Source organism: Gossypium hirsutum, chromosome A05 (assembly GCF_007990345.1).
Source record: "Gossypium hirsutum isolate 1008001.06 chromosome A05, Gossypium_hirsutum_v2.1, whole genome shotgun sequence".
NCBI lineage: Eukaryota > Viridiplantae > Streptophyta > Magnoliopsida > Malvales > Malvaceae > Gossypium > Gossypium hirsutum.
In genome coordinates this window covers 41,775,671-41,791,543 of record NC_053428.1, presented here as the reverse complement: position 1 = coordinate 41,791,543, position 15,873 = coordinate 41,775,671, and the positions used below count along the sequence as shown (strand labels likewise).

At 34.2% G+C, this 15,873-nt stretch overlaps 1 protein-coding gene across 2 annotated transcripts; it reads left to right on the top strand.

Moving 5' to 3' along the window:
• The first annotated feature begins 11,714 nt into the window (after positions 1-11,714).
• Positions 11,715-14,659, top strand: LOC107896098 (ras-related protein Rab11C). Of its 2 annotated transcripts, none has more exons than XM_016821237.2 (3): positions 11,715-11,853; positions 12,047-12,233; positions 13,816-14,659. In XM_016821237.2, the coding sequence occupies exons 2-3, from the start codon at positions 12,069-12,071 to the stop codon at positions 14,299-14,301; spliced, it is 651 nt and encodes a 216-aa protein (XP_016676726.1). In that variant the 5' UTR covers positions 11,715-11,853; positions 12,047-12,068; the 3' UTR covers positions 14,302-14,659. The 2 variants fall into 2 exon arrangements, with proteins under 2 accessions (XP_016676726.1, XP_040968357.1); XM_041112423.1 differs by having other exon boundaries at positions 11,741-11,853; positions 12,044-12,233.
• Positions 14,660-15,873: the final 1,214 nt, after the last annotated feature.

Here is a 15,873-nt window from a genome sequence, read left to right as displayed (position 1 = left end):
TATGTACAAAATAGTTGTATGAAATAATTAAGAAGATAGATAAATGAAATAAGTATAGGTAAATGGAATTTAATTTATGTTAACTTTAATATGAACTATTACCGAAATAAATATACATAAGATATAAGGAAATGATGGTGCATGAAATATTAATATAACGAAATGAATGATATATGCTAATGAAAAAACGGTAAGAGAATAATATGTTTCGTGACATGTACATATATGATTATCTTTGATATGTTGATACAAGGAAATTATGTAAGTTGAGACTATTATTAAACTCAAATGTGATATGTCGAGAAAATAGGTATATTAATGTTGAAATTATATGAAATATGTATAAGTATACTAACAACATTGATGTTTGATACTTAGACAAGTGCCAAGCTATTGATTGAACGATAACATGTTTATTTTTATGATACATTGAATCGGTAAGTATTTAATTGAAATTTTTGTTAAATGATATATAAATCTTGTTAATGCCCCGAAACCCTGTTCCGGCAAAGGATACAGGTTAGGGGTGTTACATTTATAATTATAAAATATCAAAATATCTCTAGTATCATTATTGCCTTCTAGAATTCTCTCTCTTCCAATTGACCATTTTTCCTTTTGTGATCTTTTAAAATTCTATTCTTGAGTCATCACTTAATTTGGTAAAATTACAATTTAGTCCCTCATAATTATTCACCTATTCAATGTAGTCCTAATTCATCAATTTTCCTTGGTTTCTAGATTATTCCACCCTTAAAATATTTGCACTATTAGCCCTTTCTTGAATCAAGATATCATAATTTACTTCTCAATGTTGTCATAACTCAAAATTTTCCTTTTTGTCACTTTATTTCCTTATTTTACTATATCAAAGATAATATCTTACGTAGAAATTTTTGGGGTATTACAGACCATATAGGTTAGATAATCTGCCTGTAGTAATATCATTTTTAACTGTCAAGAAATATTTGAGGAAAGGATATGAGGCTTATCTAGCTTTTGTGTTGAATACTCAAGTGTCTGAGTTGAAGATTGAATTGGTACGAGTGGTTTGTGAGTTTACAAATGTGTTTCTGGAAGAATTACCAGGATTGCCTCCGGTGAGAGAAGTTGAGTTTGGAATTGAATTGGTCCCCAATATGACACCCATCTTGATTGCTCCGTATAGGATGGCTCCAACGGAGTTAAAAGAGTTAAAGGCACAGTTGCAAGAACTATCAGACAAGGGCTTTGCGAACCGAATTTTTCACCATGGAGTGCTCCGGTACTCTTCGTGAAAAAGAAAGATGGGTCGATAAGACTATGTATTGATTATAGACAGCTCAATAAAGTAACAGTGAAGAACAAGTACCCTTTGCTAAGGATTGACAACCTATTTGATCAATTAAAGGGAGTCACTGTATTTTCCAAGATTGACCTGAGGTCAGGATACTTCCAGTTGAGAGTAAAGGAGCTAGATGTGCTAAAGACTGCGTTTCGGACAAGATACAGGCATTATGAGTTCCTTGTTATGCCTTTTGGTTTGACTAATGCCCCAGCGGTGTTTATGGATTTAATGAACCGTTTTTTTTTTTACCGTATCTATATAAGTTTGTCGTCGTCTTTATTGATGACATATTAGTTTATTCGCGTGATGAGAGCAAGCACGCAGAGCATCTGAGAGTTGTGTTGCAAACCTTGAGAGACAAGCAATTATACAGCAAGTTCAGTAAGAGTGAATTTTGGCTTAAAGAGGTCGGATTCCTAGGACACCTTGTTTCGAGTGCCAGGATCCGAGTTGACCCAAGCAAGATCTCGACTATTATGGAGTGGAAATCGCCGAGAAATGTGGTTGAGGTTCGAAGCTTCTTGGGCTTGGTCGGGTACTATAGACGGTTTGTAAACAGGTTTTCTATGATAGCTACCCCGATGATGAGACTGCTACAGAAAGATGTCAAGTTTCAATAGTCAGAAAAGTGTCAATAGAGTTTCGAGAAATTAAAGGCTTTGTTGATCGAAGCCCCAGTGTTAGTGCAACCGGAGTTGGGCAAGGAGTTTGTGGTATATAGGGACGCCTCCTTGAATGGTTTGGGGTGTGTGTGCTTATGCAAGAAGGTAAGGCCATAGCCTACGCTTCAAGACAACTGAAGCCACATGAGAAGAACTATCCGACACATGATTTAGAGTTAGCTGCCATCATATTCGCGTTGAAAATTTGGAGACACCATTTATATGGTGAGAAATGTCGGGTATTCACCAACCATAAGAGCTTAAAGTACTTGATGACTCAAAAGGAGTTGAATTTGTGGCAAAGTTGATGGTTAGAGCTGTTAAAGGATTACGAGTTCGTAATAGATTACCATCCGGGAAAAGCGAACATCATCGCTGATGCATTAAGTAGAAAATTGTTATTTGTGTTGAGAGCAATAAATGTCAATACGGCTTTGTTTGGTGATGGTTCAGTTTTAAGAGAGATGAGAGTTAGACCGATGTTTCTTCAGGAGATCCGAGAAGCTCAAAAAGGTGATGAGAAGTTGCAAGCCAAGAGAACTCTGTGTGAGTCGGGAATTGAATCAAATTTTCTTATTGGTAACGATGGATGTATGATGTTCAAAGACAGAGGTTGTGTACATAAGGACAATGAACTTATTCAGAAGATTTTGAGAGAGGCACATAGTGGTTGTTTGTCCGTCCACCCGGGCAGTGTGAAAATGTACAACGACCTTAAGAAAATGTATTGGTGGTTAGGAATGAAAAGAGATATTTCAGAGTTTGTGTCTAAGTGCCTAGTGTGTCAGCAAGTGAAGGCTGAACACCAAGTACCTTCGGGTCTACTTCAGCCTATCATGGTCCCCGAGTGGAAGTGGAATCGGATCACTATGGATTTTGTGACAGGTTTGTCGATAACCCCGAAGAAAAAGGATGCTGTTTGGATTATCGTGGATAGGCTAACAAAGTTGACACACTTCATACCTATGCGTACCGATTACGCCCTTGAGAGATTAGCCGACTTATACATCTCCGAAATTGTGAGGCTACATGGGGTGCCCATATCCATTATTTCAGATAGAGACCCGAGATTTACCTCGAGGTTTTGGAAAAACTTACAAGAGGCATTTGGGAACAAAGTTGAGTTTTAGCACTACTTTCCATCCGCAAACCAACGGTCAGTCAGAGAGAGTAATTCAGATATTAGAGGACATGTTACGGTGTTGCGTCCTTGAATTCCAAGGCAGGTGGGAAAAGTATCTATCGTTGGTAAAATTCACCAATAATAACAGTTATCAGACAAGTCTGAAAATGGCGCCTTATAAGGCTTTGTTTGGGCGAAAGTGTCGAACGCCCTTATCTTAGACCGAGCTTAGAGAAGGTCAAATTCACAGGGTTGAATTAGTCATGGAGGCTAAAAAGAAAGTTAGAGTGATTCATGACTGCTTGAGAGCTGCCTCGGATAGACAGAAATCCTATACTGATTTGAAACGAAAGGAAATTGAGTTTCAAGTCGGTGATAAGGTATTTTTAAACGTATCTCCATGGATGAAAGTCCTCAGGTTTTGTAGAAAAGGAAAGTTGAGTCCTCATTTTATAGGACCTTATGTGGTTACCAAGAGAGTAGGGCCAGTTGCCTACCGATTGGATTTGCCACCAGAATTGGAAAAGATTCATGACATTTTTCATGTTTCCATGCTATGTCGATATAGATCAGACCCTTCGCATGTGATTGCACCAACAAAAGTCGAGATTCATCCAGACAAGACTTATGGCGAAAAGTCGGTCAAGATTTTGGACCGGGAAGTCAAACAGTTAAGGAATAAGAATATAGCACTTGTGAAGGTTTTTTGGCATAGACATGGAGTCGAGGAAGCCACATGGAACCTTAGGGGACTATGAAATATTAGTACCCGAACTTATTCACCGGTAAGATTTTCGAGGACGAAAATCCCTAAGTGGAGAGAAATGTAACAGCCTAATTTTGGGAGCTAGTCAGAATAGTAATCTCGAGACCTTAAATTTGAAGTCAGAGAAATTATTTTATTATCAAAATAGATTTATAGTATGTTTAAAATAGTGCATAAAAACTTTGGTGAGTTAATTTTAACGTTTGCGAGCCCAATTGTGAAAAAGGGCTAAATCGCATAAATTGCAAAAGTCCTAAATTGATAACTAAAGGTGTCAAGTAGCTAGAAAATAAATTTGGGGTCTTTAAAAGGAAAATAGACCCTTGGGAGAGGGCATAGCTAGCCATGGAGTAATTTTCAAAATTAGGTGAAAATTTGGTCACCAATTTTGACTAGCTTTATTTTAAAATAACAAAAAGGTTTCACCTCTTCATCCTCTCTTCTTCTTAGCCAAAAATATCAGCCATTGTAGAGGTTTGAAAGCTTTAAAAATTTCAGCAACTTTGAGCCCTCTTAAGTAAGTGATTTTAATAGTTTCTCTTAAAGATTTTTACATTTTTTAGACCCTTGAAGCATGCGCTTTCAAATGACGGGTCTATTTTGCAAAATGGTTAAGATTTTAGGGTTTTATCATGAAGGGACTTGTGATGTTTCTGAGTTTTTATGGAAGAATAGGAGTTAGGGCTGTATAATAAACAACTTTTATGGAATATGTTAGCATGAAAACACCTAAAGGGACTATTTTGCATAAGTTGAAAAATAAGTGATAAGTGTGCGAAATAGTGAAAATTTGAGGTTTCTATAAGAGTGAAAGGGGTTCAAATAGGCTTGTGATACGAAGAAATTTGATAAAAATTGATTTTCGAGCATAAGGGTAAAATGGTCATTGTCAAAGTCTAAGGGTAAAATGGTCATTTACCTAAGATCTGAATTTTAGACTTTCCAAATTGTGTTTAGTGACTAAATGAGTGCATCTTGCTATTATAGATCAAGAATTGCCAAATTTGACCCTAAACCGAGGGAAGGCCAAGCAAGTAGATTAATTAACGAGTTGTCTACATTTTGCAATCCGAGGTAAGTTGTATGTAATACAACTACATTGTTATTATATGTGTTTGAAATATTAGAGCATAAATTGCTTGATTTTGGAATTGTGAATGTGTAACGATAAAGGAGATAGTAGAATTTCCGTTGGAACATTAGGAAGTAACTCGGATATTTTTGCCATGACATATGGGTTATTGTGGGCTAGTGTAAGACATGTCTGGGACATGCATTGGCCACATTATGAAATTTAGTGTAAGGCCATGTCTAGGACATGGCATCGGCATTGAGACGAGTGCTAGTGTAAGACATGTCTGGGAAATGCATCGGCCTCGACACATAAGCCAATGTAAGACATGTTTGGGACATGCATCGGCTATGAGATGTGTCAGTGTAAGACCATGTCTAGGACGTGGCATCGGCACAGATATGCGAGAGCTAGTGTAAGACCATGTCTGGGACATGGCATCGGCCTCGATGATGATATCCAGTGTAAGACCATGTCTGGCACATGGCATCGGTAACTTACCCCATGTTTGAGGCTTATAGAATATCCGATAGTGTTCCGAATGGTTCATCGGTGAGAGTCATGAATTTTGGTTAATGAAGAAAAGTATAACCTTGTGGTGAGTGGTACAGGTACCTATTTGATACGTATGAGATATGAGTTCATTATATAACATGTGACTTATGTTTATGGTGACGAATAAGTTGTGGTTATGCCCACTTTTGTGTTATGAACATGTTGATCATTGAAAAATTGTTGTTGTATATTTATTTATATGCAACTTACTAAGTTTTTATGCTTACTTCCTTTTCTTTCCATTTTTCTTACAGTGCCGCCTAACTAGCTCAAAGATCACCGGAAGTCAGAGATATCGATCACAGTATCAACCGAAGCATTCGGTATAGTAGGATTTATATTTTTGAATATAGCATGTATAGGGCTTAGGCTTTATTATTTTGTGACTTGGAGAATTGGCCAAATGTGTTGGCTTGGGTTGGAAACCCTCCATTTTTTATTAAGCCTTGACTGATGGCTAATATTCATTTTGAGTTTATAAAAGATGCATTTTCATAGTTGAATCAATGTCTATTGTGACTATCTAGTTGCATGAATTGTGCTTGTTTTGGTATTGGTTAGTATTTATAAGAAACTAGGTATTTCAAGGTGGCATTGAGGCTTGGAAAATAGCCTTATATTGTCCACAAGGGCAGGCACACAGGCATGTGTCTAGGCCGTGTACGACACACAGCCTATCACATGAGTGTGTAGTCTAACCGTGTGTCTCCTACACGTAAAATTTCAAGTCAGTATGCATGATAATAAACACATGGGCAGAGATACGGCCGTTTGTCTCAGCCATGTGAAAGACACGGCCTAGCACACGAGCGTGTGCCTTGGCCGTGTGACATTTTGAGCATGCTGACGTCAGAAACAGAATATCCATGTTTTTGCACACAGGCTAGGACACGGGCTTGTCATGGCCGTGTGAGGGACATGGGCCATTGATACGGGCATGTGTCTGGCTGTGTGAAAACCTCTATATGTGTAAATTAGAAATTAATTTTACACGACTATGGGACATGGGCATGTCCCTGGGTGCTTAAGCCGTGCGAGCCACACGGGCCATCAGCACGACCAAGTCGAAATGGTCACACAGGCATGTTACCGTTCCACATAGGCATGTGTTCTATTTTAAAGGAAAACTTTTTAAGGTTGGTTTAAGGAGCCAGAATAGCTCTGAATAGTTTTCAAGGATTGATTTGGGGCTCTTAGGTCCATAATATGAAGATTAAGTAGAAATAGAAAAAGTTTTAATTTGGACCGAGTCTCGGTGACTTGAGATTTGTTGTAAGCTTGAGATCAAGTTACGTAATGCCTTGTACTCCGCCCCGGCGTGGGTTATGGGTGTAGGGTGTTACACGACTTGCTCGACAGTTTGATCTCCTAGACACACCAGAGAAATCCTCTACGCTTACACTCGCTGGCAGATGTTCCAACAGGGAATATCGAGCATGACTCATATGAGGATGATCAAGCAACTTCGTGGAGTAGATCCTCCTCAGTACAGATTATTTCATTCTGACTCTCAGAATGAACCCGAGACTTTACTGGTGATGTCCCTTTCCTTCACGGGAACCCACCTCATCCTCTACCTTTGATTCACCATCCTATTTCTTCTGCTACTACTTTAGTGGATCTCTCCAAGCAGTTCACTCGCTTCGAGCAACACTACTTTCAAAGGTTCGACAATATTAACGCGACATTGCAGCAAATCTATCAACATCTCCATTTCTCTTCTTCGTACTAATGACTCACCTTATTGATGCCTCCAACGATGAAGATCATTGATTTTTCTTTTTAATTTAATTTAATGTTTATTTCTCTTTTTAGTTGTTTTGTTTTATTTTATTTTCTTGTACTTCTTTTAATTATTATCTTTTGAACTATATTTTTATGGTTGTTTCTACTCGAGTTATAACCCCTTAATCTTCTTCATTATTTGTGTTTATTTTCTTATTAGTTTGCTCAGAATCATGCATTACATTTAGATTTGACTATAATTTAGCTTTTCACTATGCTGGGGATTTCATCCAATATTCAGGGCAGTTTTAGTTTTCTTCCTTATGATATTTTGTTTATACTGTGATTATATCTGTTTGTACATTGAGGATAATTTACATCTTAAGTGTAAGGAGGTTATTTATATAATTATTAGAAACCCCCTGAATTATGTCTTGTGTTTAAGTAGTTTTCTCATACTTCTATTAGAATGAATTTTTATCGATTTGTGATTTTTATTAATGTGTTTTGGATTAAATTCATAGATAGTTGTGCATTGGTTGTTTTAAACTTTAAGACATGAGAGAATCAAGCATGATAAGTTTATTTTCAGAATTAAAAATTTTAGCTTGTTTCCCTGAATTGAAGTATTATCTTGAAGTTTTAAATTTATAAGTTTGACATCAAAAACCATAATTTCTTGTGTGAGATTTTGAGCCTTTAGAGCATACATTTTTCTTTCTCATTTTATTATTGGTTATGAGTGTGTCAACTTGATTTGTTATTCTAGAACTTGCGTCGATTATATATGTAGAGACCACACATTTTGATTTGATATACTGAGATGATAAAGGCACTTAGGTTTTAACCCACTTATCCCATAAAAAGCCTACATAAATAATTAACCCTTAGTGAACCTCGTTGAGCCTAACACATTGTTTCTTGATTTACCCAATAATGTTAACCCATAACTCATTTTTTTTGTTGAAACTTTTTCTGGTTTTATTGACTCTTTTTTTTTTGTTTAGATTTGATTTGGTTAGTTGTCTAATTGTGTTCTTTTGTTTGATTTGCTGAATTTTTTCTTATTGTTTAAAAGAAGAAGAAGAAGAAGAAAATCAAATATATATATAAATTGATTATTATTTAGTTCTATGTTAATTGAGTTTGAACAGTTAAATTCATATTTTGAGAAGAAGCTCGTTTTTATTCTTGAACAGTTTTCAATTGATGTAATTGTTTTTAATTCAACATTTGTTTATGTTTCTAGTTTGGTAATTTATCAATTCGATCTCGATTTTAACCAACTTTTTCAGCCTTTCTCCACACCTTTAACCTAAGCTCCATTACAACCTCTCAAAGACCTTTTGATTTGTATACCATATCATTTTATAGTGATAGAGATTTGATTTTCATGCAAGCCTATAATAATAACTTTTCATATTTGACTACTGAATGCTTATTCTTGAACCTTAAACACTTTGAGTGATTTGAGTGAATCTTTAGTGAGGATGTCAATTCTTGTCGATTTTGAATTAAAGATAATTACTTAGATAAGGGGAAATACCTATGTTTTAATGCTTTAAAAATGTTCGACTTGGATTGTTTAAATCTTTAGTGCTCTTTTAATTGAATTATCAATGTATGATTATTTGTGAATTATGTCGAAATATTATTGATGAGAATTATAAGTTAAAAAAGATTAATTTTAATTGTGAGTGGAAGATTTTGCTTGAGGACAAACAAACGCTTAAGTGTGGGAATATTTGATAAGCTATAAAAGTAACATATGTTTAATCCCATTCTTGATGCGATTTTGGATGATTTATTGTGTAAATTAGTAAATTTGATGCTCTTAATCCTCTAAATTCATGTTTCTATACTTAGGTAAGCATAGGGGAGTGAAAGGAGAGAAAAACGAGCCAAAATCAGACAAATAGAGCTGTTTCTAAGATCCACAGGGCCTAGACATTTCCACACAAGCTGGCCACACGCCCATGTGTCAGCCCATGTCGGTATCGCACCCTACTTCCTATATACACACACAAAAAAAAACTCAATTTTTAGGCTTTCTAAGCATTCTAAAGTCTATAAATACCAATTAGAAGAAAAGAACGAAGAGAAGATTGAAGAAAACACTCGAAGAACACCATAGGAGCTAACTCAAAAGTAGATCACCTTCAAGATTGAAGATCTCCTTTTAAGTTCTTTCAAAGTTTTATTGAATTTCTTTATGTCTTGTGGTTATCCTAACTTGGAGATGTTTCTATTCAGAATTATGAACTAAATTCCCTAGATACTTAAGGAAGATGAAAACTACGATGAATCCTATTATTTACTTTCTGTTTTTACGCGATAGATACTTGATTCTTGTTCTCATTTATGTATGCTTATTTCATGTTTTAATATTTTTAGGATATTAATTCATGTTTAATGTGCTTATTTCAGTGTAGTAAAAGTCCCTATTTAAGAGTAGATCTGGTATAATTAAGTGGAGTGCATGCAATTCTAAAAATAGGACGACATAAATCTACCAGATTAGAGTCAAATCTAATAGGAGAATCCATAGATCGAGTTAATGGGACGATAGGAGTTTTAATTAGAAAGAGATTTCAATTAATCAACCTAGAGTCAGTTGTTCTTACTCTCGAAAGATATTAATATTATTTAGGGATTTCTACGGATCAAGACACAAGTGAATAAATCGTTTAATTCAGGTTCAGAGTAATAGGGGAAGTCTAGGTGGATTCTTTCCTGAGTATTGTCTTTCTCATTGGTTATCTTCGATTATTTTCCCATTTCATTCTTTGTTGCGTTCATAGTTAAATTAGATTAGTAAATTTAGATTAAATACAATCATTTCAATTTATCGGCTAAATAATAGGAAAATGGTAATTACTAGTACTTTTAGTCCTCGTGGATACGATATTCCCTACTCACTATAGCTATACTATTGTTCGATAGATGCGTTTGCCTTTATCGTAATTATAATTAATTTAGTGACCATCAGCATCACAAGGTTATAGTATCCAATAGAAGCTTGGGTAACCAAACCCACATTGCCACTGAGTTGAAGGAAGCCTCCGACTCTCTAAAGTGTGGCAGCCATCGTGGCATAGTGAGGAAGAAATAGTTGATAAACCACGAACCACCTTTTACAACCATTTCATAATCCTCTTTAAAGCTAAGTTTAACTACGAAATATCCATAGCCCAAGTCAACTAGCTGCATAGCTCTCAAGGGTCTCCTAAGATGGTTTATTTAAACATCAAGTATTGGTACATAGGATTTTACCAAATAGCTTGATAATAAGGGTTTTTTTTTCCCATGTATTCCTAATACGTTGTTTCTCTTCTTTAGGAAAGGAAATAGTGATAATACCTTCTTCCACATTTACCAAGTCTTTCTCTTTGATATTTTCGTCATCCTCCTCATTCATATCTTCAACCTTGTTTCCTAGTAGGCACTCATAGCTACCGAACTCAGCACCTATCAGAGTGCCTCTGTACAAAATACAGCTCCCGGGACCAACTTCAGAGGACCCATCTGTCGTTTTAATCCTCTTTGTGTTCCTACGGAGCCCCTCTTTCTCCTCTTTAGAGAGAGCTAGGGTTCTGCCAATTGAATTCTCTACAGCTGCCATCTCTTTGGCAAGAATGCCTCTATGTTTTCTAAATTTTTAATTCTTAACCATTGTGTTTAGGTTACGGATAATATATAAAAGGTGAAATTCTAAATCATTCACTAACATAATGGAACATGCATATAACTTTAGAATTATAACAAAACATAAAATTAATCTTTGGTTGATTCTTACATGAAACTTGTTTGATGTTATTCCTTTTGTTTGAAACTATATTAATCGAATTCCATTTTCTCTGGAATAAATATGCATGTTTCATGTTTATGTCTTATATAAATTCTGTTACAAATTTTTAAGTGTATAAAATTCTTTTTTTCTCAAAAGAAAAAAAATCAATTATATTCATGTTGATAATTATAGCGGATATATATAAAAATGGTTAAAATATATCATAAGTCTCCGTATTTTTTTATTTAAAATTTAATCCCTATACTTTTATTTTTTAAATATTTTATTTTATTTTTTAAATTTCAGATTTAGGTTCAACCAAGACTAGGTTCTTAAAAATAAAAATATAATGACTAAATTCTAATTTTGTGAAGTGTATGTGAACTTATAGCGTGTGTATATATATATATAAACCCAATTGAGAGCGCTCGAACATAAGTCCTCCTATATTGATAACATATGTCAATCAAGTTAAAGATTTAATCAACAACCTACAACATATTTTAACTTATAATGAATATTCCGAAGCCAAGTAATATATAATTCAATTTTTTATAATTATTTAAGATAAGTAATTAAAAAATAATTTAAAGCAGCCGAATTTAGGTAGATTAAAATCCCAGTGAAAGAGCGTTTTAAGTGCCTGATCATACGTTATTCAGTTTTCCCTCTTTGGCTATGGGAACCAATGTTTCCCTTTCTCTTCTTCTCAGGACCTTTTTCTCACTCCATGCAAGAACTTTCACCCAAAACAATCCCAAATTTCATTAATTTCACTAATCACCCCTTTCCTATCAATCATCTGAATACTAATATTCAATCCTCATTTTATGGTTAGTTCATTTCATTAATTTCTTCCTCCCTTGACACCTTGTTTGTTTCTCATTAATTATTAAAAAAAAAGCTACAATGCATATCTTTCGTCTCTCTACATGTTCATTAGAATTAAGAGATTGAGTTATATTTTGGATTAATGTTTGATAAATAAAAAACCTAATTCTTTGATTTTTTTTTCCGGTTTAGCAGGTTTTGGAAATTGTAAGTGTAAATGGCATATAAAGTGGATCATGAATATGATTATTTATTTAAAATTGTATTAATAGGAGATTCGGGTGTTGGAAAATCAAATATTCTTTCAAGATTTACAAGAAATGAGTTTTGCTTGGAGTCTAAATCCACCATTGGTGTTGAATTCGCAACCAGGACTCTTCAGGTCGGTTTTTTATATTTTATCTTATTTAAGACTTATTTTATGAGTATATTATTGAATATTGCTATAATTATGATATTCTCAAACTACTTGGTAGAATGGAAAATTGGAGTTAAAAAGAATAAAAAAATTTTAAAAATTAATTTTAAGTGTGGTTGATAAAAAAATTTAAAAATTATTTTTTATCTATAAATAAAAAACAAATCATTTGGATTTGGAATCAAAAAATAAGAGAAAGTGCAAGAGATTTAAGGCTTTTGCTAGATAGGAATGAGGGGAAAAAATTTGAGAAAGAAATTTTCTTCCCATTTAATGTCTAGTATAATTGAAAAATGAATCATTCAAAAACATAATTGAAAAATGAAAGGAAAAATAATTAAAATTAAAAAAAAAGCATAATTTTGAACACTTAACTTACATCTCTCATACAATTTGAAAATGATTATCTTTCTTATTTTTTTAATTTTTTTTCTTATTAAATCTACTTAAAATTGATTTTCTTTTTACATTTCTGTCTTTTCATTTCATACGTCTCAGTTTATCAAGCATGCTTTTAGAATTGATTTTTTTTCACTTTTCAGTCTTTTCGATCTATACCACCAATTTTCCATTTTATCAAGTACATCGTAAGTTATAAAATTATTCATTTCTAAAAAATTTCAATTTTACCAAATATTAGATGAAAAAAATATTTTTTTATTTTTATTTTTTCAACATTCTTACCAAAAAATTAATCAATATATATATTATCTTTATACTTTTTCAAGTATTTCAATCTTCAATCTTTTCAATTTGCCTTTCACCTTAATAACCAGAGCTTTTCTATTCTTCAAACACTAAATTTGTGAATCAAATGGCAGAACAATGCTAATGAAATTGAATTAAATGGAAAGATATATGCAGTTTTTCAAAGCCTTTTCTTTCCCAAGACTGCTTAGTTTTGTTTTTTTTTTTAAAGGTGACTAGATTATAATTAAGTTTTATCTTTTGGTCACTCAACTTTAAAAAATTATAAAATTATCATTAAATTATTTAAAATTTTTCATTTTAGTCATTGGACTATTAAAACTGTTGTTATATAGCCTTCTTTGTTTGCATCTTTTGTACTAATCAAAAGCTCTTCCTTTACAATTTAGTGTTTTTCATAAAATAGATTTGAAAGCCACAAATGTGTGAATCAAAATTCATATAGCTTTTTTCTCTATTATTTGATACTGACTGTCAGATCGACTTGGATCTAAGGTATATTTTTTTACTTGTCGATAGTTGCTAAGTCACTGTACTAATCATCAAATCATCATTTAGAGCTTGTTAACTGGACTTTTAAAAAAAAAGTTAACATACCTGTGACTTAAATAAAAACTTTCGAATAATTCAATAATTTAAATGAAGTGACTATTTTGTAATTTTTTGAAGTTGAATGGTTAAATTATAAATTTAATAATAATTTAGTTACCTTAGCTAGTATTAATTATCTATGGTCAATACGCGTATCCATGGCATATTTGGATTAGGTACAAGATATTCCCTCTAAAGACAAAAAAAAAATGAAAAATTAAACCATGGTTCTTTTCTCGCATTTCAGGTAGAAGGAAAGACAGTTAAGGCACAGATATGGGACACAGCCGGTCAAGAGAGGTATCGAGCCATTACCAGTGCATACTATAGAGGTGCAGTTGGGGCATTGTTGGTTTACGACATAACTAAAAGGCAAACCTTCGACAATGTCCTGAGATGGCTTCGTGAACTTCGAGACCACGCCGATTCAAACATCGTCATAATGATGGCCGGAAATAAGTCCGACCTCAACCATCTTCGAGCCGTCTCGACGGAAGATGCTCAAAGCTTGGCCGAGAGTGAAGGCCTGTCGTTCATGGAGACATCAGCTTTGGAAGCTTTCAACATTGAGAAAGCATTTCAGACAGTATTGTTGGACATTTATCAGATAATAAGGAAAAAGGCATTGGCAGCACAGGAATCAGCTTCCGGTACTGGTGTACCACAAGGCACCACCATTAATGTCAACAATATGTCAGATAATGCAAACAAGAAACCTTGTTGTTCAACCTAGAAAATGTTTTCTTTTTTCAGACAAGAGGTTTCGGAAATGTTGCAGTTGTCGACCATTTTAGTGCATGCCAACTGTGGGACAGACATGAAAACACATTGTTTGAACGTATATATAGAGGGTTTTCGGTTCATAATTAAGAACCATGGATTAAGATGATGACAAAATGAGGATTGTATGTATCAGTCTCATATGTTTCGATTTTGGGATTCAGAAGAGGGTTGTTTCATGGGAAATATTTACTAGCAGATCGAAGGATTTGTAAAATGTAGAACTTGATTCTGTTTTCTTTTCTTTTTATTTTTTTTCCCAGCATTGTTTGTGTTGACAATATTGTTCAAATAAAAAATTTTGTTGACTATGAATTCTTTTAATTGCAATAAATTTTGTTGTTCACTATATTCATGCTCTAAACCAACTCATCAGTATTGGTGATATGGTCTGACTCGAATATTCCATACCGGATGAGCATGTTACCACTTAAACTATATATTATAGGGTAAATAAAATCATACATAACACACATAATTATATGTACAAGCAAACAAGGCGATCCCAACTTTATTCAAGACACCTCTTCAAATGTTTGAGCTTTTTGTAAGGTTGGAAAACGAAACCCCTATTAGTGATAATACTGATATGATGAGGGATACGAATTTAAAAGGCAACACTTTGCGTACCTTTCACAAGAATCAAATATATGGAAAAATGGAATGTGGTTGGACAAAGTGTCTGTGAATTTGTGAAGAGTATCTGGAATGGTGGTCGACTTGAAGGTTGGCTTAATCGTACTTTGCTGGTGTTGATCCCAAAGGTGGAGAATCTCGAGTCTCCTGTACAATTTTGACCAATCAGTCTCTGCACAGTGCTGTACAAAATTGTAACTAAATCCATAGTTAATAGATTGAAGTTGTTGATGCAAAAATGGGTTCATCCGAGTTAGTCAAGCTTTATGCCCAGCAGGAGCATAACGAATAATATTATTGGTGTACAAGAAATCATTCACTCCATGCGCAGGAAAGCTGGTAAGCAAGGGTGGATGGTTGTTAAATAGATTTGGAAAAGGCCTATGACAGACTTGATTGGGATTTCATTGAGGACACTTTATCGGATATCCGAATTCCAGGTACCATGAAACAACTTATCATGCACTGTGTTTGTTCATCTTCAATGCAGGTTATTTGGAATGGGAATCTGTCTAATGTGTTTACTCCTTCTCGAGAAATTAGACAAGGTAACCCATTATCACCTTACCTATTTGTTCTTTGTATCACTACAGGAAAATAGGGTTTTAGCGGCGTTTTTAGCGGCGTTTTATCAAAAAACGCTGCAAAAATTGTAAAACACAGAGCAATAGCGGTGTTCTACCAAAAACGCCGCTAAAAACAGAGCAATAGCGGCGTTTTTTGTTAAAACGCTGCTAAAAGTCAGAGCAATAGTGGTGTTTTGGTAAAACGCCGCTAAAAGTCGGAGCAATAGCGGCGCTTTTGCTAAAAAACCACTAAAAGTCGGAGCAATAGTGGCGCTTTTGGTACAATGCCGCTAAAAGTCATATAATCCCTAAAATCCCTAAAC

Bases quoted from the DNA above. Each gene is read 5' to 3' on its own strand.
- LOC107896098 (XM_016821237.2), top strand. From the start codon at position 12,069: ATGGCATATAAAGTGGATCATGAATATGATTATTTATTTAAAATTGTA. The intron at 12,234-13,815 runs GTCGGTTTTTTA...CTCGCATTTCAG, and splicing joins TCGCAACCAGGACTCTTCAG to GTAGAAGGAAAGACAGTTAA.